This window comes from Balearica regulorum, chromosome 6 (genome assembly GCF_011004875.1).
Source record: "Balearica regulorum gibbericeps isolate bBalReg1 chromosome 6, bBalReg1.pri, whole genome shotgun sequence".
NCBI classification, from domain to species: Eukaryota; Metazoa; Chordata; class Aves; order Gruiformes; family Gruidae; genus Balearica; species Balearica regulorum.
Genome location: NC_046189.1, coordinates 15,446,457 through 15,470,265, shown reverse-complemented (window position 1 = coordinate 15,470,265; position 23,809 = coordinate 15,446,457). Strand labels below are relative to the sequence as shown.

The 23,809-nt window shown below is 41.8% G+C and overlaps 1 protein-coding gene across 2 annotated transcripts in view; it reads left to right on the top strand.

The window, feature by feature from the left end:
• The window catches only part of CD28 (CD28 molecule), a 30,171-nt gene extending 13,590 nt beyond the window's left edge, over window positions 1-16,581 (top strand). The window contains exons 1-4 of one of the 2 annotated variants that reach the window (XM_010307216.2): window positions 4,811-4,963; window positions 11,263-11,616; window positions 11,879-11,997; window positions 14,913-16,581. In XM_010307216.2, coding sequence (XP_010305518.2) covers window positions 4,909-4,963; window positions 11,263-11,616; window positions 11,879-11,997; window positions 14,913-15,053 — 669 coding nt within the window. In that variant the 5' untranslated portion in view covers window positions 4,811-4,908 and the 3' untranslated portion in view covers window positions 15,054-16,581. Of the gene's footprint in view, window positions 1-4,810; window positions 4,964-11,262; window positions 11,617-11,878; window positions 11,998-14,912 lie in introns of those variants that run through there. The other variant, XM_075756470.1, reaches the window with a different exon arrangement.
• The last annotated feature ends 7,228 nt before the right edge of the window (window positions 16,582-23,809 follow it).

The window sequence follows — 23,809 nt, the reverse complement described above, 5'->3', positions numbered from 1 at the left end:
AAACTCTTTTATCACAGAACATTTAGTATATCCATACTCACATGTGGGCTTTATTTCAGGTGTTCCTACCTAAACATGTGACCTCTAATGAAGCAGCAGCTATATGTCATATTACGGGCAGGTGATAGATGGAGTTAATCATGCAGCTTTGAGCCATTCCCTCTCTATCCATTAATCCACCTCCTTTGAGAGTTGTTCTAACAGTCCAAACCAGGAATAGGTACAGCCAGAAGAAATGGTTACAACTTTGAAACTTGGATGAGATTTTTAACTTGAAAAGATCCAGGAATGTACATGTGTGAACTCTTGCCCCTTTCCCAACAAACACTAATGAACAGCTTCCAGCTATTGGCATTAAAAATAATCAACCTGTCAGGGGAATGTTTCTCTCCTCAAATAGGGAAGGCTTCCCTCAAGCTTTCTCTCAAATTTATATGTGTTTGATGGTAGCACTTAGTCCTATATTACTGACACGTTTATGGGCTGCTATCTTGAGGGCTGGAAACAAAAATTTCACATCTTTCCAAAAAAGAAAGCTCCCTCTTCACTGCGACATATCATATTAAGCTCTGGCCCTGGGAGGTTCCTATGTACCAGACATCAGTTGTAACATTTTAAGGTACAGAAAACCAACTTAAAATTCCCACTGAAGGACTATATTGATTTTCCCTTCTAAGTGTGATGGTTGTACTTGTCATATGAAGGCATTTGGATTCATAGAAAGAAGGATGTGAAAAGACTCACAACACAGTGAAAATTCATGAGTGTACAAGAGAAACGACAACATAGAACAGACACTCTCAGAAAGCCGATCAGATCTTGGAAGCTAGAGAGCACAGGGCTACTTGTAGAGGTTCCTAGCTCTGCCACTAACCTGAGGTATGTCCTCGAGCATGTCTCTTCACCTTGCTGTGGTTCCATTCCCCATCTGTAAAGTGAAGATAATAACGTGTAACTTTATGAAGTGCTTCAGATTACAAACGCAACATAACTCCTTAGGGTTAGCTTACTGGACACAGAAGTGTGTGAATAACATCGATCATTCATTGTGTCCCTAGGTAAAAATAACGTTACTATTTGTTAAACTCTTTCTGTCACCCCACTTCTGCATCTCTACAGCTGCTAGTTAAAGTGCATTCTCTTTGTAATAAAGAGGTGAAAGAATCAACCTTCCATCTGTACCAAGTACACATAGCACTTTTGAGAACAAATCATTACTTGCAGCAGCAATGGAAGAATAAAGATTTTTAAGATTTGCAGTTGTAGGAAAGAAAGCATTCACTCTAGCAGTTGATAACATACACGCATGCAGAACAAGCAGAACAAAGCCTACCTAGACTACTCGCTCAAGGTCTATGTTAAGAATCTTCACAGTGGGGAATAAAGAGGAAGATTCTCTTCAGACAACTGTTAAATTTAATCTTTGTATGAAGTTGCAGGATAGTCAAGGGACTTAAAAGTTAGTTGTCTATAGCAGTTAAAGGGGAATTTTAGTGACCTACTGTTCTCCCATTAGACTGGAGTCCTGAGGAATAAGTGAATTATAGTATATTGTTGCAATTACTCTCCTAGTATGCACACACATTTTTATTTGCCTGAGAACAGGAGTATGTACTGGGAACCATTATGGCACTATACAACTTCCAGTGATTGAAGGGAGACTTCATTTATTTTAAAATTAGCTTCTAAACTATCCACCTCTTTAATCATAACAAATTTGGAATCTTTTTCTTGACTTTAATAGCTGAACACTTGTCTCCAGATATGTGGGTCATTACTTCCTCATTCTTTGACATAAAGACAACCTGGCAGCCTGTTTGGGTTTTCTTAGGACTTTTTTAAAGATATGCAGATAATCCTCTGCGAAACCATACCAGATCATACCAGCATTTCTCTAAAACTCAGGTCATAGCTCCCGTCAGTGCTTGGTTTTCTAACAGTAGGCAGGAAAAGCTATGATCGAATACCTGGATTGTTATTTTATTTACATATGGCGATGAGTAAAAATCCCAAGCCTGTAGCCTAGATCTCTGTGTACCCTGAAAACCCATTTACAAACCTCTCATTTACGTCTCTTGGACTGCTATTTCAGCCATTTGGTGATGGGATGGAAACCTTCTTTTTCCCAAACATGGCCAAATTGCATTTTTAGCTTTTTCAGTGCTCTCACAGCTCTAGCTCCACTGAAATTATAATGATAGTCTAGATTTCCATTGCTGTGACAGCAAGCAGAGCCTGGCTGCCAGCGTTCAGACAGACTCAACACACTGAAATTTGAATGGAAAATGGGGTAAGAATAGGAGTGAAAGGTGCCTGAATTAATGCTACTGCAGAACACCCTTGGGTAATGCTCTGGGTATAGAAGGAGAGATACTTAGAGATGGGAGAATAATAAAAAATTAAGAGTGAGGCCATATGGAGGGACATTTTCAGGGTTTTTTTTCCTAGATAAACTTCTATGTGGTTTGTCCTAAGTGCAAGATGGCTTACTGAAAGCTATAATATGTTCTTCCCCTACCCTCATGATAAGTTCAGCAACAGAAAAAGATCATACACGTGAAGTGACAAAGTCAAGTACCTAAGTGATCGGAAATGAACTGTTTAAACTAGAGCAAAAGCTGCAATTTGAAGAAGGAAAAGAGCCATATCCTTGGGAACACAATGACAGTTTGTGCCCTTTTAAAATCCTAGAAAACCACGAAGTGCAGATGAGCCAAGAGGTATTTGGGGGGGGGGGGGAGAGGGGGGGAAGCAGGGAAAAAAAAAAACCAAGCCCTTCCTCACTCCAGGGTTCAAAGAGGAAACTATCAGGCAAAACTGAAAACATGACTGAAGGACCAGATGCTCTAGAAAGGGCAATACTGGTAATGCTGTTCATCAGCACAGCGAGAAATGCTGCATCGCAGCTTGGTCTCTAGGGCCACAGTGGATAACTCCTCAGTGGCCCCTCTTCCCTCTCCTCTATTCCACCAGTCCAGTCCCTGTTTGCAGTCAGTGCTTTGGTCTGTCCTCACCATGGGAGAGGCACATGAGGAACAAAAAAGGATGGAAGGTAAGAAATGGGTCCACAGCCACATTTAGAGAGTGCCCTGTTCCCTCTTTTTTTTTGTTAGTGGTATTTCTAGAGCAGGATGTCTTCCTATACAACTGTTTCCACAATCAGGTTTCCATTTGAATGATGCCCCTGTGTCAACACATGCCAGTGAAATGAATGGCAGTAGCTGTGTCTCTGCAATATACTCTGCTAATTCTGTGATGAGGGGACAATGTACTCTCTGTATTTCCAGTCCGTATCCCAAATACAGAAAGGATCTGACAGCCAGGATGCAGAATTGTGCAGCAGACTCCATAAACGTTCTGCAGTTACCTGAGCCTGACAAACATTGTGCAGTTACCTGAGACGTGACAACAGTGGTTGTCAGAGCAGTTCAGCAAAAAGATACTGAATTTTGTAACTTTGTTGGGGGATTATCACTTCAAGTTAAGCTGAGACTATTTCATTGATAACTGCAGGCACACACATATGACTCAAAAAAGGTTTCAGGATATTTATCTAGAAACCACAAAAGTGGGCTAAGAAAGAGAAAATCTGACTTTTTTTCTCTTTTTTATTTTTTAAGTACAAGGAAATTCCAAAACTTTCAGTACTGCAGGCAATTTACACTGATTACAAAACAAAAGAATATTGTTAAAATTCCTAGACTGCAAATGGATATACCAGCTAAAGCTGCTCTTAGATTGCATATGTACTTTCTGATAGAACATGGCCTAAAGACCTCAGACACTGAGGGAAAAGGAAGAACCGTTCATGGCTCTTCATCCCTTTCTACAGCAGCCCAATTTTCTTGAAAGTCTTCCTGCTAAACACCTCTCCTTTTCTCTCAAATAAATCACAGATATTGATGCAGTTAAATATTTCTACTTTGGTGTACAAAAGTAAATCGTTAATAACCAGAGTTATAAATGCCATTAACTGGCTCTCACAATCCTGCTGTTTCAAGGGGAGAGATGACATTGAGCTTGGAGGACAGGGAAGGGTGAGCATTTGCCAGGTGAGTTGAAGAGAAAAACTTTAAATAAGAAGACCTCCAGTGAAAGCACCAACTGAGAAGTGTGCTTGCTGCATGCTGCCTTTTTTTAAATGTCAGTTGGATTACAGCCGTGCTCATTCGTAACTTGGGATCTTTTTCAAAAAGGGAAGGTATACCCGATCACTGTTTCTTGCATTGCTTGGTCTGCATTTAGTTGGCAAGCAGAAGCAGAAAAATTCAAATGAGCAAATCTAGATCATCTACTGAAAAATATGTCAGTGTTCCCAGGGGCTGGGAAGACAAGCAGAAGCAAGCCGACAGGCCAGAAGAGGAAGGTTTCTGCTCCTAGGAGTGAGGAGAGATGGAGCTTCCTGAGCACACAACTTCCTCAGGGGCCAGGTTTGGCCACCAGGAACTTGGAAACTGCCGTTTGCTTCTACCATGATGATGGGAACAGCGTACGTCTGCATGTACTCTTGGTAAAGAAACGGCACTGCACCTCTAGGGAAGTCCTTTTCTCCCTGATAGGAGCAACTCTGTAGAGCCCCAAACACAAGCACACATCTTGCAATACAGGGACGAGAGTCCCTGTTTTGAAAGGTGGGCTTCTGCTACCTTGTAGACATTACTGAGCTTTGTAGAGGCAAATTCATAAAACTTCATCAAACAATTTAACTTCCTGTTCAAGCGTTGCTATTACAGTGCTTTCACTTGGCTGTGTATCATGTGGTGTGGAGGGAGGAGAAAGAAAGTTGTGTCAGCAACCAAGGGTGCAGCCTGGCCCCACAGGGAAGGAAGGCTGGTAGCGTGGGGCCCTGGGAGACGTGGCAGTGCCTGGAGGGGGTGGGGACAAGGCATCAGGCCCACCATTAGCACCATGCTCCTGGGGATCCTCGTGGTGCTCTGCTTCATCCCCGCTGCTGATGTAACAGGTAACTAAACCCCCCACAGTTCAATTCTTTCCGCTATTTTTCCTCACTTTCATCATCGGGGGGGAGAAGGTCTAGTATAGCTTTGAATTAATTTTGCACAAATCATTTTGTGTTTAGATGAAAGGGGAGAAACAGACCGTACTGCTAAGACTGCACATGGATCAACTTGATATAACTAAGATGCTGATTTTTTTTTCATGCCACAAGTATGCCTCCAAGATAAGACCCAAGAGCTTTCCTTTAATTTGATCTCTTTAGATGCATTTGGAAACTGCATGCATACATAGAGGAGGGTTTATGTCACCTTCCCCATGGGCTTTACAGATTTTGCTCACGAGTGGCTTTTCTTGGGGGGCGGGGAGGCTGAGCAGACCTGCTGCCAGTGCCTGTCCACCATCCCCAAGTCTCCTGTGCGAAGCTCCAGGTCCCACCATGTCCCAGCTCGATGTGATGGGCTGCAGAGCTGAGCCCACACACATCCTCATGGAACTAGCAAATAAATGGACCAAAAGCAGAGTTGCTTACTGAGCTCAAAGATGGGAGGATCGGAATTGCTGATTTTCTGATTTTTGCATTGTTTAGTAGTTTATTGATACTTACTAGATATCTAGTGTCTTTCTGAAAAGATATTCAACAACAAAAAACATCTATTTGGGATTTTGAAATACTGAGTCTCAGCGAATCTTTCTGACTCTCCAGTTGTAGCTGAGAGGGTATTTTGTCTTGGTGTTGTATTGCTGATACAGTGGTAGTATGTTCAGGGTTAACATGTATTTCCAAGGGGTAGATCAAAATGCAAAGCAAGGCAAGGGATGATGGCTTGTGCTAGGATAATCTTGAGACAGACAATTTTTCAAACCGCTGGCCTGTGAACTGTTGTTATTGAGTCTTCTCCAAATATCAGTGTTTTGTATTTTACAGGGAAGTTACAGAGAGGAACAAAAATCTGTTTTCCAGGACAAAACTTTTCACATACAGAACATCTTTAAAGAGTTGCTCTTTCTAATATGAGAGATACAATTGAATCTAATTTTTCTTTATTTCTGCCTTATTTTTCTACAATTCTTTTCCTCAGTGAAGGCATTGTAATTTGCATGACATTGTGATCTACATTTCTTTAAGAGATCATAGGTTTTTTTCTTCCTTGTCCTTTTCCCATGTTTACAATTATGTGTTTGCAACATCATAATATCACAGCGGGCCCCTGGGTTGTCAGAGAAGACACTGATTCCAGGAGGGGATAAGTATCAGCAGTGGGCTAACAGTTTTAAAAACATTTCCATGAGGCATGAACGACTTTTAAGCAACTCTTTTGAATTGCAACAAAATAAAATATAGTGTGTGGCTTCCAGACACAGATGTTATGCCATGACTCTATAGACATTTATACACTTGCTTTGCATGAAGAACTTGAATTTCTCCAATAGCTTCACTGAGACTGTTCAACTGCTTAAAGAGAAGAACGTGAGGTCACTTGCTTCTAAGGGCTCTCATCTTTTCCCCGTATCTTTTCTCCACCTCTTCATTTCGATCGAGACGATTGATCTTTAGTACATGGAAAACATTAAGGCAGGTCAAAACCCTGCAGGACTTCCTCAATCATGGAGTGTATTGTAGGCCTCAGGTATTTTGTTTTGGAGAAGACAACAAAATTTGTCCCATTCTGCTGTTGTTAGACTGTACCAGTGAGTGCTGCAGGTTGAGTCTGAATCATGGAAAGAGACTTAAAAGATTGGTTTGTTCATTTCCCTTTTGCAGAAACACTAACATTTACAAAGTTTGTCCTCCCTACCTTTTTGTTGGCTAAATAATTATTGCTATGGTCTGTCAGACAGGCAGCTAGATCAAGTTGCCTGTCCCACGTATTTTGTGAAATAAGTAATATGTAAGTGGGTTCCCACTGCAGCGTACCGCAAATCGCCTCATCTTGCTACTACCTGCACAACCTTCTGGCTTATGGTCTCTGGGTGTTAAAATCAACCACTAAGGTTACCAGAATGCAGAAGATGTATGAGGCAAGGTTAGCTGAGATTAGAATGACATCAGCAAATTCTTGTTCAAAAATAATACCACAAACTGACAAGAAACCCCCCTGTACTCACACTGGGTTTGATTAAAGCCAGAGTGTCACCTGGGCTTTCTGTAGTACCGTGCTTCCTGCAGTACTCGCACCAAAGTAGGAAAGATTAGCAAAAAGCAAGTCTGTAACGGCTAGAAGGGGCAGGTCCCTCCAGCTGCACATTATACACACAGCTGGGTGACCTAAAACCAAAGTAAAAGAGAAAGACCCTTGTACCTGGGAAAGAAGAGTAAAGATAATTGAACAACAGATCAGCAGCAGCAAAAATGGACTAGCCTTGTTTATAACATAGATGTGTGTCTTTCTGTTGGTGGATTAAATAAACTCCTTTCAGGTTTTCCCCTATCCCCCCAGGGACTTAAGTGGGCCATTTCTTTACCGTGCTTCTAGAAATCCCAACTTATCCCAGATTCCTTGCTCTGACAAATAGCTCCTTGAAGTCAACTGGCATGGAAAAGAAAGAGAGTACAAAATATTTTTAGTAGAATATTTTTTCCAGTAGCTGATGATGATTCATGGAAAGTTCTGGAAAAAAACCCTCAAAATAGTTATTTTCCGTACTTTGTCGTCTCTATTTCACTTTCTTGGCAAATAAGAAAGAAAGAAAAAAAAGTCAATGAAGTTTTGCTTGCATCAGGGGTCCATGATTAGAGAGTCAGTATTTTACGGATATTATATATTGATGGCATTTTTTTTTCATGATGAAAAAAAAGCCTCACGTGATTATAACAAATGTCTAGCATGACAAACAAGGTATAAAAAGCTTAACAAACATTTAGAGATCTTACACACTGTTGCATATAAATCCTAAGATCCTGAGAAAGCTTGCAGCCTGTGCACACTGACTTCAATGATTTTATATTTTTAGACTTCACAGCTTTTTGAAACTGTAGACAATGATTTTTCATAACTGCCATTTTCTTGGCTTGGTAAGACCAAGATACAGATATTTATTACTGTGCAGCATGCCTGAACACAGCTCTGGAAATGGCAATCATAACCCTATTTAGAGGAAAGCATACACTAATGGAAACACGTTCTAAATGTTTCAGAGTTTCACCATTTTAACAAACCCAAAGCGACACTTACGAGAAAAACCCTCTGTGAAGGCAAAAGCAGCCTCAGCCCATGTTTGCTCAGAATGGTCCAGATCCTACTAAGAATATAATCAAATCCTATTCAGATCACAAGTGAAGTAAGGGATGTTTGACCTTACTCTATTTTTCCTGTGAAACTAATACACATTTTGGCATGCTTGACTTCTTCAATTCAAAAAAAATCCAAGCCTGGAGGAGGAGGATGAGCAGGGCCTGTCTAACACACCCGTGGGGTATGCCTGCCTTGCCCCTGCTGGCATTGCAGCCCAACCAATTCATGTGGTGCTAATTAGTTCCTATAAATGAAAAATAAAAGATCTCCCTCAATCAATTTTGATTTCAACTAGCAGAGGCACTTTGTGTAAAAGGATTTGGGAGCTTAGCTTAAATCATGTAGGAGCAGTCTTCGTTTAATGATCCACAAATAAACTGCTCAGCCATCCTGCATCCCAGCATCAGCAGCAGGGTGCTGGGTTATCAACACCCAGCCTGCATGCCAAGGCAAACAGACTGGGCCATAAATCCAAGAGGAGGAAATAAGTTGAAGGAACTTGTTTTTTTAGGTGGGTATATGAAAAGAGACCACTTGGCAATTAGCACAATACCATGGCAAGGACATAAATAGTCCAAAGCTATAGTTAAATGGTGGAGCTCAAGGCATGAAGCTATGTACTATATATCAGGCATCCAGATTAGCTGACAACAGCAAAAGGTGAGGGTAAGTCAATGGGGTCTGCAGATGAGTCTAAATAACATTTGAATGTGGTTCCTCAGTGATGAGTTTTTCAGTATTCTTTGTCTTTCCTCTGGCCATAGCAAAAATCTTATCAGGCTGAGCAATAAACATCCATTAGTTTTCTGTAAGTACTTGCAGTGAAAAACAGGCAAGCATTTTTCTGAAGTGTAATGCTGCTGCGAGTGCTCTGTTCCGGGATGCCTATTTGATTTGTAAACTGAGACAGAAAAGGTCTCTTCTGATGGTGTATTCAGTCCCTTTGACAATCAGGGTTGTAGTGGTGGGTACTACTGTAGTGCAAATCAGAAGAAAAACTCCATCTCAAGCGAGATGTGTAGAATTCTGCTGTGCTAAATGTAGAACAATTCTACCATAGACTTGCACATTGACACTTAGGCCAAAGATCAATTTTCTGGCTGACGAAAATATGATCAAATATCTTGTCTAAAGGGATGGAATCCAAACCTCACCCCTTACTAGAATGCCTTATAAGCCTATGCAAGAGCTTGTGTCGGAAAATGCTGATTCGATGAAACTGAAATGTTTTGCTGAAATGTCTTCATTTCGATGAAAATTCACCACAGGCAGCACCTCAAGTAGAAACCTGCATTATCTCTTATTAATCTGCTGCTCAGCTCTAGGATTCCAAGATCTGTGTCTCTTTTTGCTGGAAAGCCTGGAAATGCTTATTGTTCATCAAAACAAAAAGTTTCACAGTGTTTGAGTTCCCTGCAAACATGGGATTTCAGAGCTGTGATGACCTCTGCTCCACCCCTCACACTATGTTGAACAAAGAGACACGAGGAGACAGACTACAATCTTTCTTTCCTAAAGATGAGGCAGTAGAGCATTCCCTGTCTCATGTCTTCCTGCTCTCATGAGAAGAAAGCTGGTAAACAAGACATTCAGTGAGAAAATGAACAACTTCAGTAGTTTTGTAGTTTCATGGGTTGGGCTGGTAACTGGAGAACCTGTTAGCCGTGGCTTGTTTTTACTGCCCACACCCTACCACCAGTCCTGGCCATCTCATGCATCTCTCTGTATTTACTTTACTCCCTGGATCATGTTCATCCCAAAGGTGTATCCTACTCAAGAGGGTGGGGTACTCCATCTTCTTGTGCAGGTGTGAACACATTAAATGTAGCCATTTGGTCCTAAATATTGTTAAACACAGTGAAATACTTGTTTTTCGGGCATTCTGGATCTGGCCTTCTTCCCACTCTATTCCCCTTACTAGCCTTTTTAAAGTCTCGTCACATGGATTAAGTAGAAAGAATACAGGTTTTGCAGCAGATTTTGAGGACAAGAGATACAACTGTCATTCTCACAACCACAGCAATACTCAGGGATCTGTAAAAGGTTACTGAGACCTCACATGAGTCGAGGTCTTGCATGAAGACTTATGCAGTCATATACACACAGGAAAGGGCTGTCCTTAGCTCTGGCAAGTTCCTAGCTTAGAAGCCAAAACTTACTTCCTCTTACTTAGGGGTCATCATTTGAAAAGTAGTGCCTCATTTGTACAGGATGATTTTTCTTGGAAGAAATTGTCTTTCTGCATAGTGCTTGCAGTGTTTCATTGTCTGGCAGATGGTAGCACAGAGGTCTACATGTCAGAAAACATTTCCTGTTTATGTATCAGTCCAGTCAATTCAAATTGAATTATACCTTCATGTCACATGTTTTTTTGCAGGCCATTCAAGTGCTAAGTGCCAATGCAGTGTCAAATTAGACAGCTCCTGAGTCCTTTGAGAGATTAAGGATCTAATACAGTTGCTAGCTAGAGATATTACTTCTTTTACATTAAAATGATAGCAGATCATGATTTAGTGCTCATTGTCCAAGGTCCAAACCCTTGAAATGATTCAGCAAATTCTACCTGCAAACTCTTCAAATCTGTCCTCGGATTAAAAAGCAAATGTATAAATAATATTCTCTTATCTGACTGCTAAACTAAGCATCTAATTCACAGTATTTTCACTCTCCTGCCCCCTGGGAATCTGCTTGCTAACAAAAGGATAGACCAAGGTGGTCTTATATATATACACACATGCAAAAAAGCCTTCTGAGCCCTGATGTTAAATCTTAATCACATGGGCCACTTTCCGTACTAGTGTTCTGACTCTGAAGAAAAACACTCTTGACTTCACAGTCTCCCCTAGTGACTATGTAATTATTTATATAGAGGGGAATTGCTGCAACAAGAGTGAGAAACTGCTTCTGCAGCTTGGTGGTTACGTACTGCCCAGGAGGGAGTGTCAGCAGGGAGAGGAGATATGGAGAAGAGATGCACGGGAGGATGTGTGGTTCTGAAGTCTCATACTGTATTTTATAAACAAGTGTTTTTCTCACTTTCTCCCCTCCCTTCCCTTCCCTTCCCTTCCAGAAAACAAGATTTTAGTGGCTCAGCGTCCTTTGCTCATTGTAGCTAACAAAACTGCAACTTTAGTCTGCAACTACACATACAATGGAACAGGGAAGGAATTTCGAGCTTCTCTGCACAAAGGAACAGACAGTGCAGTTGAAGTTTGCTTTATTTCATGGAACACGACCAAAATTAGCAGTAATTCAAATAAAGAATTCAACTGCCAGGGGATTCATGATAAAGACAAAGTCATCTTCAATCTTTGGAATATGAGCGCCAGCCAAACTGACATCTACTTCTGCAAAATCGAGGCCATGTATCCACCCCCATATGTCTACAATGAAAAGAGCAACGGGACTGTCATTCATGTGAAAGGTAAGCTGGGAAATGTCTGTAGGCCAGTATCCTCCCTAGACACACTCCCTATATGATGGCTTGAGGCAGTTTGTTTCCTTAAAAAAAAAAAAAAAAAAAAAAGTTGGGTTTCTTGGTAAAACTACCTGCTCCTGATGTCCTGAAGAAGACATCTTAAAATGATGATTAATACAAATGGTGCATTGGAGCAAGAGGTAACTAAGCAGAGACTGAGGTTTTTGCTTTCGTGTACTTAAAGTTTTCTTTATTCTTTTCCTTAAAGAGACACCCATCGAAACAGAAGAGCCTCAGTCTGCAATTCCTTTGTGGATTATGGTGGCAGTGACTGGAGTTCTTGCTTTGTACAGTATGCTAATAACTGCAGTTTTTATTAACTACTGGGTAAGAAACTACTATTTTCCTTTGCTCTATATGCTCTTTGTCCCTAGTTCAGTTCTCACTCACTGATACCCCTCACTTCAGGATCACAGTGCTTCTTCACCCCAGCTATATATGCACACCCATGCTATGCCCCCAAAGAGTTGAAACACCAGATGCTCTCCAGGCGGGCAGTCAGGCTTCTGCAGTAGAGTACTAAAGCAAATAGTAATGCCATAGTGTTGGCAGTGCCCTGCACACCAGCAATTCTGGGATGCTGTCTCTAGGTCTGCTGATTGTCCCCATGAGGGAACTCTAGCACTGCAAGCATTCCTGGCAAACCCTTTTGAGACTATACTGACAGAAGGAGCTCTCCTACAGTAAAACAATCTTTAGGGAACCCTCAGTTGGCCCAAGACCATCTGCACCAATGTCTTGTGCCTCTCCAACAATTCCCTCAAGTACCCACTATTTCTGGCAGCTTGACTGCAAGGGAATAGGAGCACCGGGATGTCAGTAGTCCCTCGTCTGTCTCTGTATATTAACCCTAAGAAAGCTGAGACAGTCTTATGACTCGATATTTTTGCTTTCTCATCTCTCTGGAGAGTTGGCTGGCCAAGGTCATATCCAGTTCTGCACAATGGAGTAAAAAGAGAGGGGCGTCACACAGAGGCAGCAGGACATCTTCCTAGACAAGGCTTAGGATTGTGATCTCCCAGAGCTGATTTACGCTACTTACTCCGTGTGGGAAAGGCTTGAACAATGACTGTAGAGAGCTCTGTTCCTTGCACTCTCCTTTTCCCCTGTATCTTTGTCGTTAAATAGTGTTTTTCAACATGTGATGAGTTAGCCTGTACACAGGGCCTAGAGTCCCTGATAGGTTAAATGTAGCATGCATACAGAAAGCCACTCTTACTGCTAGCTGAAGCTTGAGATCTGTTAAGTGCTTCACAAAAATACACTTGCTCAATATATAGCTATTCCTAATGGAAAACAATCAAATGGGGCATTGCCACAGGAAAATGCAAAGGCAGGTTAAGTGGTCCTTCCTTGTGCCTTACTGTGGAGGCTGACTCCTAGGAGAGCTGAGAGGATTACAGCAAACAGCTGCTGGTGTTACAGTGCTGTGCTACAGTGGCTGTGCCCTGATGAGATACTGTAGCTTCAAATCCATCATTTACAATCATCTGAACCATTTTCTCTCTGCTATATTCATTTGGTGCCTAATGGCTACGCACTTTGCTACTAACATGTCTGCCCCCAGCAAGAGTGACAAGGCTGCATTGCGATGTGTGCTGTTTGCTGCATCAGTTTTTACCCGCTGTTATCACTGCTGGTGGTATTCTCCTGCCAGTATGTACTCTGAGTGTGGATGCATTTAGAGTGTTGCTGAATGTAAATACAGCTTCCTAGAAGACACTGTGAATTGTAAAAAAAGGTCCTAAAATATAATACTTGACAGCCGTGGCAAGCCTGTTTCACTTGAGTTCCTGAAAGCAGCTAAAGATTTGTCTATTTTCATACAGTTCTGCCTTCCCTGGAGGAAAACTGCTTTCCTCTCCAAAAGTAGCAGTCTTTGATCCTGGAACAGTCCAGCATTCATTCATTCCAGCAAAATGTCTTTCTCCCATGCAAAATTACCTCTTAGGTGAATTAAAAATCTTACATTATGGACATGAACACATACAGATAAAGCTTTTGTATCTAATGATTTATGTGCATTGACTGCATTGTATGGCTTAAGCACCATGTAACTTATATTCAACACCTTGCATATATGTAACATTAATACAAAAAAGCTTAAATTGTTTCATAGTAACTGCCCCACTCTGCATGTACAGCATAATTCAGCCATCAGATTTTCTAATGCAAACCTCCTCCAATTCCACAGCATCACAAGTATACTGCAGAGTATGCAAATATTTATGTACATAGGAAGGAAATTTCAGTAAAAAGGAGATTGCAAAAGAAGCTATGATCAGTATTAAGGAAAAAGCATGGAAGCACTTTACCTAGCCCCTGATCAATAAAGCCTTAAGCTACACAAAAACACCGTCCTTGTACACAGCCTGCAGCAGAGGTTGAAACGCTGCTAACAGCCACAAACTTCCTCTGTGCTTATAGGCAAATTATTTCACCTGTCTTCTGCTACTCTTATTTCTGAAAGAGATGATGCCTGCCTTGTCTCACAGGGGCATTCAACAGTGGAAATGAGATTTTTGAGGCCCAGATAGTGAGACAGATAAAAGACTAACATCAGCTCTGATTCCTCTGCCCCTTGAAGGAAGGCTCAGAACAACATATACATTGTGTGTTCCTGCTGTAAACGATAGGCAAACCATGTTACACGTAGCCTAGGCTGCTTTTTCCTACTCTTATGCTATTTGAGTTAAGCTAATTTATTTTTTTTTCTCCTAATAAATGAGGACAGCCTTCATTGTTCAGGCCGTATTGCTTCTGCTGAGTCATTCCAGCTGAGGATTAATGGTGAGAGGTATCAGTTTGTATCCTTGGTTTGCAGCATTCCTTTACCTGGAGAACTAACACTGTAAATCTCTCAGCAGATAAGCTGGAGACTTACATTCAGGTTGGGCAAATTCCATAGATTATATTATGAGAACATGTGTTCTAATTCTTGTCTAAATGTACTTAAACCTGAGGCTGCCTTATAAATATGCCTGCTTCCCTGAACCAGGGCCTAGGGCCAGAACTGTCAGCAGTTAATATGAGAGTTGGGTGAGACAATTTGTTAATTCAAAGAAGGAAAAATTAATCAAATCCATTATTAACTTTTCTCAGGTCTTATTAACCAGTCAAAAACCTCTCTGCTGAAAGGATCCCTGTTCCCTTTCTTCTTCTCCCTTTTTGAATGTTCACCCCAGGCAGGACAGGCTAATTGCAGAAATGTTTTTACACTTCTCTTTCCCGTTCTCCCACAGCAAAAATCTAAAAAGAATATGTACCATCAGAGTGACTACATGAACATGACTCCCCGGCATCCACCATACCAAAAGAACAAGGGTTACCCATCCTATGCGCCAACACGAGACTACACTGCATATCGGTCCTGGCAGCCGTGATACCCACCAGCAGCCTCACGTGCTTCTAGGCAGGCAGTTGCTCTTGGACACGGAAGGACAGTCTCTCATTTTCTCATCATGTTTGTCATTATTGGTCATGGATAACTACACCATAGCAAGTATTGGCTAAACTTTCATATTATACTAAAAGAAAAAGCAAACAAACATTAAAAGGGGGGGCAGGGGGAGAGTAGAAAAGGATTATTCTCCATGACAGCTGAAAATCAGATACAACTTGTGTTGACAGTTGTCAGTGGGTAAGACAGAAAGATGTCATTGGACCTCAGAGCTGGTCTCCTCCTAACACATGTGTTTTTGCTCAGCTGTTTGGAGAACCAGAACTTTTGACCTTTCTCAGTAACTGCTGCCTTAGATTTAACCCTTAATTCCTTTTCCTGTATGTCTAATCCTCGGAAACCCTTGTTGCTGTTAAATATGGAAAAACTTAAAAAAAAAAAAAAAGTCTTTTCTTCTCTACAAGACCAGGGCACAGTTTGAAGTTCAAAACACATGCTTGAAAGAAAGAGGGAAAAGTCAGCCTGAAGGCATCTAAGCTACGAGGCTATGGCACAAATGGGCCATCTGGACAAATCAAACTGACAGAAAACTACTAAACCTTCAATATGTGAGTCCTTAGGTTGGACACTTTGTAAATGTTCATAAGGCCATTTGAAGTCATGACCAAGCAACTCCACAGAGTGAGAAAGTAATCAACCTGAAGACAAAATCAAGACAAGTGGGAGAGGAAGAAAGATCTGTTGTCATCATGAAGAACCCCATTTCTGGGTTTTTTTGCCTCCTACAGGGAACTCCAAGTCATATGGGAAGCATTAGAAGACTCAGAGGTCAGATTTTGAGGAGAGCTTTACTTTTATTTTTGAATTTTTGTTCCTATCCAAAACACATTCTGCTGAGTCCTCCTGAAAATTCACACACATCTTCTGGCACCTAGGTTGTACCAGAAGCCAAATCTGGGTCCAGTTATGAGCAACTAAAGATCACTTAATTTTTTTCCCATAAGCGCTCAATTTCTGTGGTGTGAAAGGGTCCTTCATTCCCACCATTGTGAATAGGATGTGCAAGTGCTCAGCTGCCTGCAGAGACTGCTCTGGGCACTCTGAGGAACTTTGTGTTGACTGGAGATTACCTTTCTATCTAAAAATGTTGTTCAGGAATGCTCCATGCCGGAGTAGGGACAAAGTCTTCAGCAAAACTTGCTTCATTCCTTCAGTTAAGCATGTTTACATTAACAAGACATCCTAAACTGTAAGTGGGGTCGTCTTGCCATAAAATCCCTTTTCACACTGAGGAGATGCAGTTTATTTTATAGGGACTTCTGAATAAACAATTACATGAAAAACAAATCCATATTCCGCCTTGTAATAAAACTGGGATTGTACAACATTTACTTTCCTCCAAGTTGGGATAAGAAGATTCTTTTTCTCTTTGAGGGGACAGGACAAAAGTAGTGTCATGGTTTATCCTGGCAGGCAGCTAAACCACACAGCTGTTTGTGCATTTCCCCTCTCCCCAACAGTGGGATGGGGAGAAAATCAAAAAGAAAAAAAGGTAAAACTCATGGGTTGAGATAAGAGAGTTTAATGGGGACACAAAAGGAAATAATAATAATGATAAAAGAATAGGCAAAACAAGTGATACACAGCACAACTGGTCACTACCCAAAGCCAATGCTCAGCTAGTTCCTGAGCGGCGCTGCCTCCCAGCCAACCCCCATTATATACGGAGCATACTGTCATATGGTATGGAATATCCCTTTGGCCAGTTTGGGTCAGCTGTCCTAGCTGTGTCCCCTCCCAGCTTCTTGGGCAATCCCTGCCTTCTCATGGGCAGGCTGGTATGAGAAGCTGAAAAGTCCCTGACTGCGTGGCAACAACTAAAAACATCAGTGTGTTATCAACATTATTCTCATCCTAAATCCAAAACACAGCACTATACCAGCTGCTAGGAAGAAAATTAACTCTATCCTTGCCAAAACCAGGACAAGTAGAGACGTGGAAATGTGGCAACAATCTGCTTTGACATCTTAACCCAAGAAAAAAACTTTGGCACTTTCAAATTGGAAGTTTTATTTGAGTTTGCTGACTGGGCCCCAGTCCATTAATTCTGGGTCAGATCACCATGATCCATGTTCCTGGATGGTGCTGTGCCACCTCTGGGCAGTGGTGAGGTGCCTGCTGCCCCCCTAGCCAGGCACAGCTCTGCCAGGGCTGGGTGCAGGAGCTCCAATGGCAATGACAAGCAATGCCTGAGTGCCCACTGCCATGACGCTGTGCTATCCATTTGTCATGGGACCATGGTTTTGGACAGCAGGCCCTGAGAGCTTTGCTCTGGGTCAGTTCAGCAAACCCAAAAGCTTATGATTGGGTTGAAGAACTTCAAAACACAGTCTTATTTATTTCTTCTCCTTTCCACTCACCACTTGCACAAACCTCCCAAGGTTGACATTTTTCTGCATACATTTTTTACTCACTTTTCCTGAAAAGCCCCTTACTGCACCTTTGTACTACAGCTGAGGCAGCAAGGAGCACCTCCAGGGGGTGGAGGGGAGGGAGCCAGGCAGGAGCCATGGCAGTCCCTGCATGGTCCCAGCTTGACCCTCGTTACTGGCACTGACTGGGGGGAAAGCCAACCCCTTGCCACCTCCCTCCACACTTGGAGGGGAGAAGTAGATGAACCTGCGCCAGGGGCATCCAGCCACTCCTGGTGGAGAGTAGCAGGCTGGGCACAGTTCTCCGTCAGGGTACAGCACCGTCTCACCGTGCTCCATGCCATCTACCAGTGTTGTCATTTTATAACACATTAACAAGTACTCTGATTACAATGCACAGTGAAAAATCACATCTAGTGCAAATGTAAGGTGAGATGGCAAATGTGTATTAAAAGCATAAAAGAGGGTAAACGTTCTTTGTTTAAACTGCATATATATATGTTTTTAGATATATATGTATCTATTTCATTATATCTATATTCCTTAGAATTTTATTATACTTTTTGCACTCTCCTTTTAAGATTATTAAATAGATACAGTAAATTGAATCCTGAATAAATGCATTGGGCCTGAGGCTAGTCAGAGGAAAGTATTACTTTCTAAAGCAAATGTTGGTATAATTTGCGTTCCTCCCCTAACACTTTTGTAATTTCCATATTTAAAACATAGTGATAGTTCCCAGGATATGACACTGAAAAGTAAATCCTGGAACATCTGGAACAAGTATTAATTCATTTGACCAAAAGAAAGGGAGATACAGGGAAACATCCTAAACATATAATGAAAAAAATTAGGAGAACCAGGACAGGCAGGAGAGGCCCCAGCACTGTGTTAAAATAGACAACACTGTTACATTAAAGCACTACAAGGACACGAATTACAGACTATTGGAGATGAGATACCAGTAAATACCTTTTATCCACCACTGTAAGGGACTAAAAGAAAGCGTGTGCAGGGAAGCAAGCCAGTTAAGCCTGGAGTCTGGCTCTGCACACGTGGATTAGCGTATACAACAAACAGAACAATCCTAATTTATTCCATCTGGTTTTAGGCAATGCATAACATGCCAGCACAGCCCTGGCCCTCCCTGGCCCTGCCTTTGGGGTCTATATGTAGTTTACGGGATGATGTAAAGAGAAACCTCCCTCTGTTGCTGCTCCGAACTTGGAAACTGGCCTTCATGGAGGGCAGTGAGAGATCAATAGGGTTTTCTGCCTTGCACACAGGTCTTAATTCAAATGCAAATATAATCCTGTTGAAGAGTGATTTAATTTTTCGTCCTCCTTTCCCCCACTTTTGGATCTCAGTGTCAAATGAACATCTGATCTGCAGTCATCATATCTGAACGGCAATCAACATATGTTGCAAGGGGGTCAACCAAGGGTTTGTGCAGCTCCAAGCCGCCTGCATGCTGATTCCTGTTCTGCATGTCTCCAGCACAGCACAAAACAACAGCCTGGCTCTTCTATGTTTCCAGGAACCAAGCCCCTAGGAAATGAATGCAGCGGAGGTAGCCTGATCTTTGTGGTATCTTGAACCTTCACCATTGGGATTGTCAGGTTTACTAAAGCCAAAAGTCTCAGACATTCCTTCTAGTTTGAATCCCCCAAATTCCAATATCCTCTTCCTGTATCAGACTTTTCAAAAATACCCTCTTCTTTCTTCTGCAGCTTAAATATGAACCCTGCCCATCTGTCAAACAATAATCACATCTTCTTCTTTATGTATCATCTCTTTTACTTTCGTTTCTAGTGCTAGACTCAGAAATTCAGGAAGCCATCCAATTTGTTAATCTGTAACACCATTGTGCAGCCTTCCACGGTACCCTGACTAGTTATGTGCTTCACAAAAGACTGTCTTGTGTGTCACATTCCTCTTCAGTTTGGGGTAAGGAGTTGCCATAGGAGATTAGGAGCCATGTGGTGATTGGGTAGGTACCTGTTTTCTGTTTGAAGGATTTGGGGGTCCTTCATCTCTTTGATTTTTCCCATCATCTTCAGATTTTCAGTCGTCCCAACCAACCATGTGGGAATCCCATACCCCACGTGCTTCCCACAGTGCATTTAATTTCTGTATGTTTCATTTCCTGGGCATAGCAGGCTTCTGGCTATTGCCAAATTCATTATGCCTGCAGACGTGCCCTGACAGCAGAAGCAACTTTGGCTACTGATGGTATGTTTGATACTAACAAATAACAGGGTACAAAAAGCTTGAGTTTTAGGAGCACACAGGCAAAGGCTTCAGTGCGAAAGATCAAATCTTTCCGTTTTCAGCAAGGCTTTTGCTGTGTGACTGGAAAATACTTTATTCAAGATGAATCACACACCAAGACATAATTTTGTTAGTCACTCACACTAACCAGAAAACAGGTTAGGGTAATGAGTACATCAGCTTTGTTAAGGTCCAGTAAAGAGTGGGAAAGGCTGAAAACTGCACGAGGCAGTAAATTTATAGCCGAAGTCAGTGTCTGTAAAGCGGGCTGTGAGAGGGAAACATTACTAGCTGCTTATCTTGATGCAAATGGATTGTTCTTCACAATTAGGTGCTTTTGTCAGAGCATCACATTACAGTATGTTACTATTCCAGCCTCAAGGGCACGCATAGTCTGATGTGGCCAATTTGGCTGACAAAGTAATAGGAGGCTGCCAATTTCATACAAACTCATTTGCAAAGACAAAAAGTTGAATGGTCTCAAATTCGTGATGGGTTTTTGTTGTTTGTTTTGGGGTTTTTTACTGGATCTCAAGGATCAAGGCGCTGGTTCTTATTTCTTCTCCTTTTTTGTATAATAAAAGCAAAATGTAACTTTATTTTCAGGACCCACAAACTTACCAGGAGCACTTCAGTTTTGGGGAGCTGGCTCCATCTCATTCATCTGACCACTGAAAATGACCAGGAATTTTCAATGCCACAGTTTTCCTAGCCATAATATCATTATGTGGCCACATGATTCCTTTTCCTCACTGGCTTTTTATTCCTTCAAGGGTACTCTTCTGGATCAGGTTGAAGTGTTCTCATGGGCTGGAACAACTCTAGTTTTTTAGTCAGGAGAGATTACTCCCTAACCAGCAAAAACAAAGACGCAAACAAGCAATTTGTAACAGTACAGTTCTGTGGAAATTAACATAGTGGTTTCAATCTGGTAGGAGGATCAAATGGCCTTTTTACAAAGTCCTTTTGCTCTAAAATAAAGAAGCTTAAGAATTACATTACTAAACTACCTTAAAGAAAAGAGATCAGGTTGCAAAATTAAGAAATCAAAGGCAGGAAATGCCAGAAGGAAGCTTTCCTATCCAGCCTCTCTTCTGCCCCCTTGTGTGACCGGAGTGGCTCTTTAATTACAATTGCATTTTTCTCCCTGCTTCAGGGACTTTGCCTTCTAATCTGAGCATACACTGCCAAGAGATGCTGGTCTTACTGCAGAGGGCTGCAGTAAGAGGCTCCAGTCAGAGTAGGCACTCAGTTGGCGACGCTGCAGTTAGAGTCCGAGTGACATCTCAAGCCCCACATATGGAGGGCTGTAGCAGGACCCAGCCACCAATTAGGCTACCTTAGATAAGAGCTAAGTTCATGCCCGACAGCCTTGTCAGTGCCCCATTAAATTATATCACTCTGTTGTGAGTCAGAATGAACTAATTTTCCTGCTATGCTCGCTGCCTGTGGACAGTTTTTGGGCTACTTTAATCTTCAAACACCAGTGGTCAAGATAACAGCTTGATTTATTTTTTTCCTCATGAAAATCATAAAGTAGGCTGCTTGCATTTTTTCCTGGGCTTCTCAGCCTTCCCCAGCCAAATCAAAACTGGCTGCAGAGAGGAAATTGTTTCTCTGTTTGCATAGCTCATCAGCTCCTCATTCACAGGGACAGAGGCTGAAGTCCAGGGCGGAATGTTGCCTTTGGGAGCATTAACCTATGCAGCTCTTTCTCTCATTAGCAGAGCAGAATGCTGAAGTAATGCCAATGTTTTATCTTAACAACAACAAAAAAGTATGATACTATGAAGCTGCACAATTGGACAGCAAGGGAATAACCTCTCTTCCTTGCTGCAGACACACCAAGTTGACACTACTTTCAAGTCCAGCCCTGTGATGGAGCAATCCACCACTAAGGATGGAAGAAGCAAAAGGGGTTAAAGGAGAAACCATACTGACACCACTTCAGTGAAACTCTGGAACGGTCCCTCAGGGAATGGAAATGAACAAACCAGCTGCAGGATGCATTACACAAAGCAGACTTCTGCCTCTCCCTGGCCACACAGTAGAAATAACAGTATTAAAAAATACCCTAGTCCTTGCCTGGAGAAGCACTTTTTACTGCATAGGCTGCTATGCATCAATGAGAAACTAGCTGCATTGATGGTGAAAGCCATGGTTAGGTCCTGTGCGTGGACTTGGGCACACTGTTTGAGTCCCAGGAAACTCTTGAGATAAAAGCAGCAAATTATATTCAAAGGGGCAATGGCCAAGCAAACCACAGCAGGCTGGAAAGGCAGGATGGATCAATGGCTGACTGCAGGAAAAGTGGAGTTAAGAGACTCCAGGGCTTGTCTCCAGCAGCTAGAGAAATGCATTAGTTTGGGCTGCAGCTCCAGTGAATTTCCTCCAATAAAAGCAGCCCTTGGAAGGATGAAGATCTGTGGTTATTTCCTGAGATTTAAGTCAAAATAACCATTCATATACACTCAACCAAGAAAGACTTTTAAAATACCCTTATTTCTTCCTTTTCTCCTTTCTGGACTAAAGGGTTACTTACTTACAAATCCTACATTTAACCTGCCGTATAAGGTTTTAAAATTGGAGTATTGTTACCCTTTTTTTTGAATTTTTATTCAAACAGGAGTTTCTGTTGTAGTTTCTACAATCTGATTTCAACCACTGAGGCAGAGAGGCAAATTGAGGACTGGCATATGGGGCGGAGGATATACGTGCTGGCAGTTCAGCACTGCATGGCAGTACCCACACACTGTGAAAGACAGCAGGCAGAAAACAAAGTTCAAAGAGTCCATAGGTTACATGAGCAACTTGGTGAAGAAATGTCAGTTAGAAACGAGCAGCAGCAAACAGCTCTATTTTCCTATTGCTGTGGCTTTGCTTGGTGACGATGACATACAAAGATTAAGTCTAACTGCATGAGCTCCAGTTGTTTATCTCCTTTATTACCATCGCCAGTAAGTGAAGGAGATGTGTGGGTGTCACCTGCAAAAAAAGAAGTTGCATTGCTGAGAGAAAAACATCTGCAGATCAGAGAAGGCAAATGGTCTTGTTTAATTCATGCATATCCAGTTTCCTTCCCGTCACTAATTTGCAGCACTGAATTTAGTCTTCTGGATTTCCTTAGCTTTATTATGCTGAGAGAGAGTGCAAGAGAGAGGGAGACAGAGGTACTTGAGTAATATCAAGTGCTCAGAATGACTGCAGATCACTGAGGTCATTTGTAAATCACTAAGACAGCCTGGCTCTCATGGCATGGAGTTTGATTTTTCCCTCCCCTCTCCTCCCATCTGCTGAACTATGGGGATTTGCAACATGAAAAGTTTTCTATCATCTGCCATGCAATCAATTTACAGATGAACATTTTGTTCGGGCTGCTATTGAGGGAAACTGCAGAAACTGGAAGCCCTGGGTTACCACCCATGGCACAAGTGTTAGCATCTGTGTAGATGTAGATGTGGTTCTTCCGTGCTTGCATGTTTGTGTCTGTGACACAGAGTGAATCTCTGCACACAGTTAAATACTGCTTGCTGCATACATTACATAGAATTCACTATTTTCAGAAAGATTTAAAGAAAAGGCATCGCCTACATTGGAACTACTGAGGGATACTTTACGTATGGACATGCAAAAAACTGTACAAACACAGATGCAAGCCTCTGTTTCTTCTCCCCGTCATTATGTATATATGTAAAAATAAACAAAAAAAACCCCAGTAAGCATATGTCCTGGATTGTATGTCAAGCACAGTATGCTCATTGGGTCTAAGATATCTTTAGATTAATGTTTGACTTGGCTGTGTACTGATTTGCCTGGGTCAACTCACTCGCCTCTGAGATATAAGAAGTATCAGAAAACTGAAAAATTATAAATTCAGAGTATCTGTATTTAAAAATAACACTTTCCTCCACCTCCAAATTTGCTGTAATTTGCTCTAGCCCTGGATTTGAGATATATTCATAAGACTCTCCCTTTTATCACTAAGCCCAGTGAGAAAACTGATGATCATCCCTTTTCGACTGCAGATCAGAGAGTG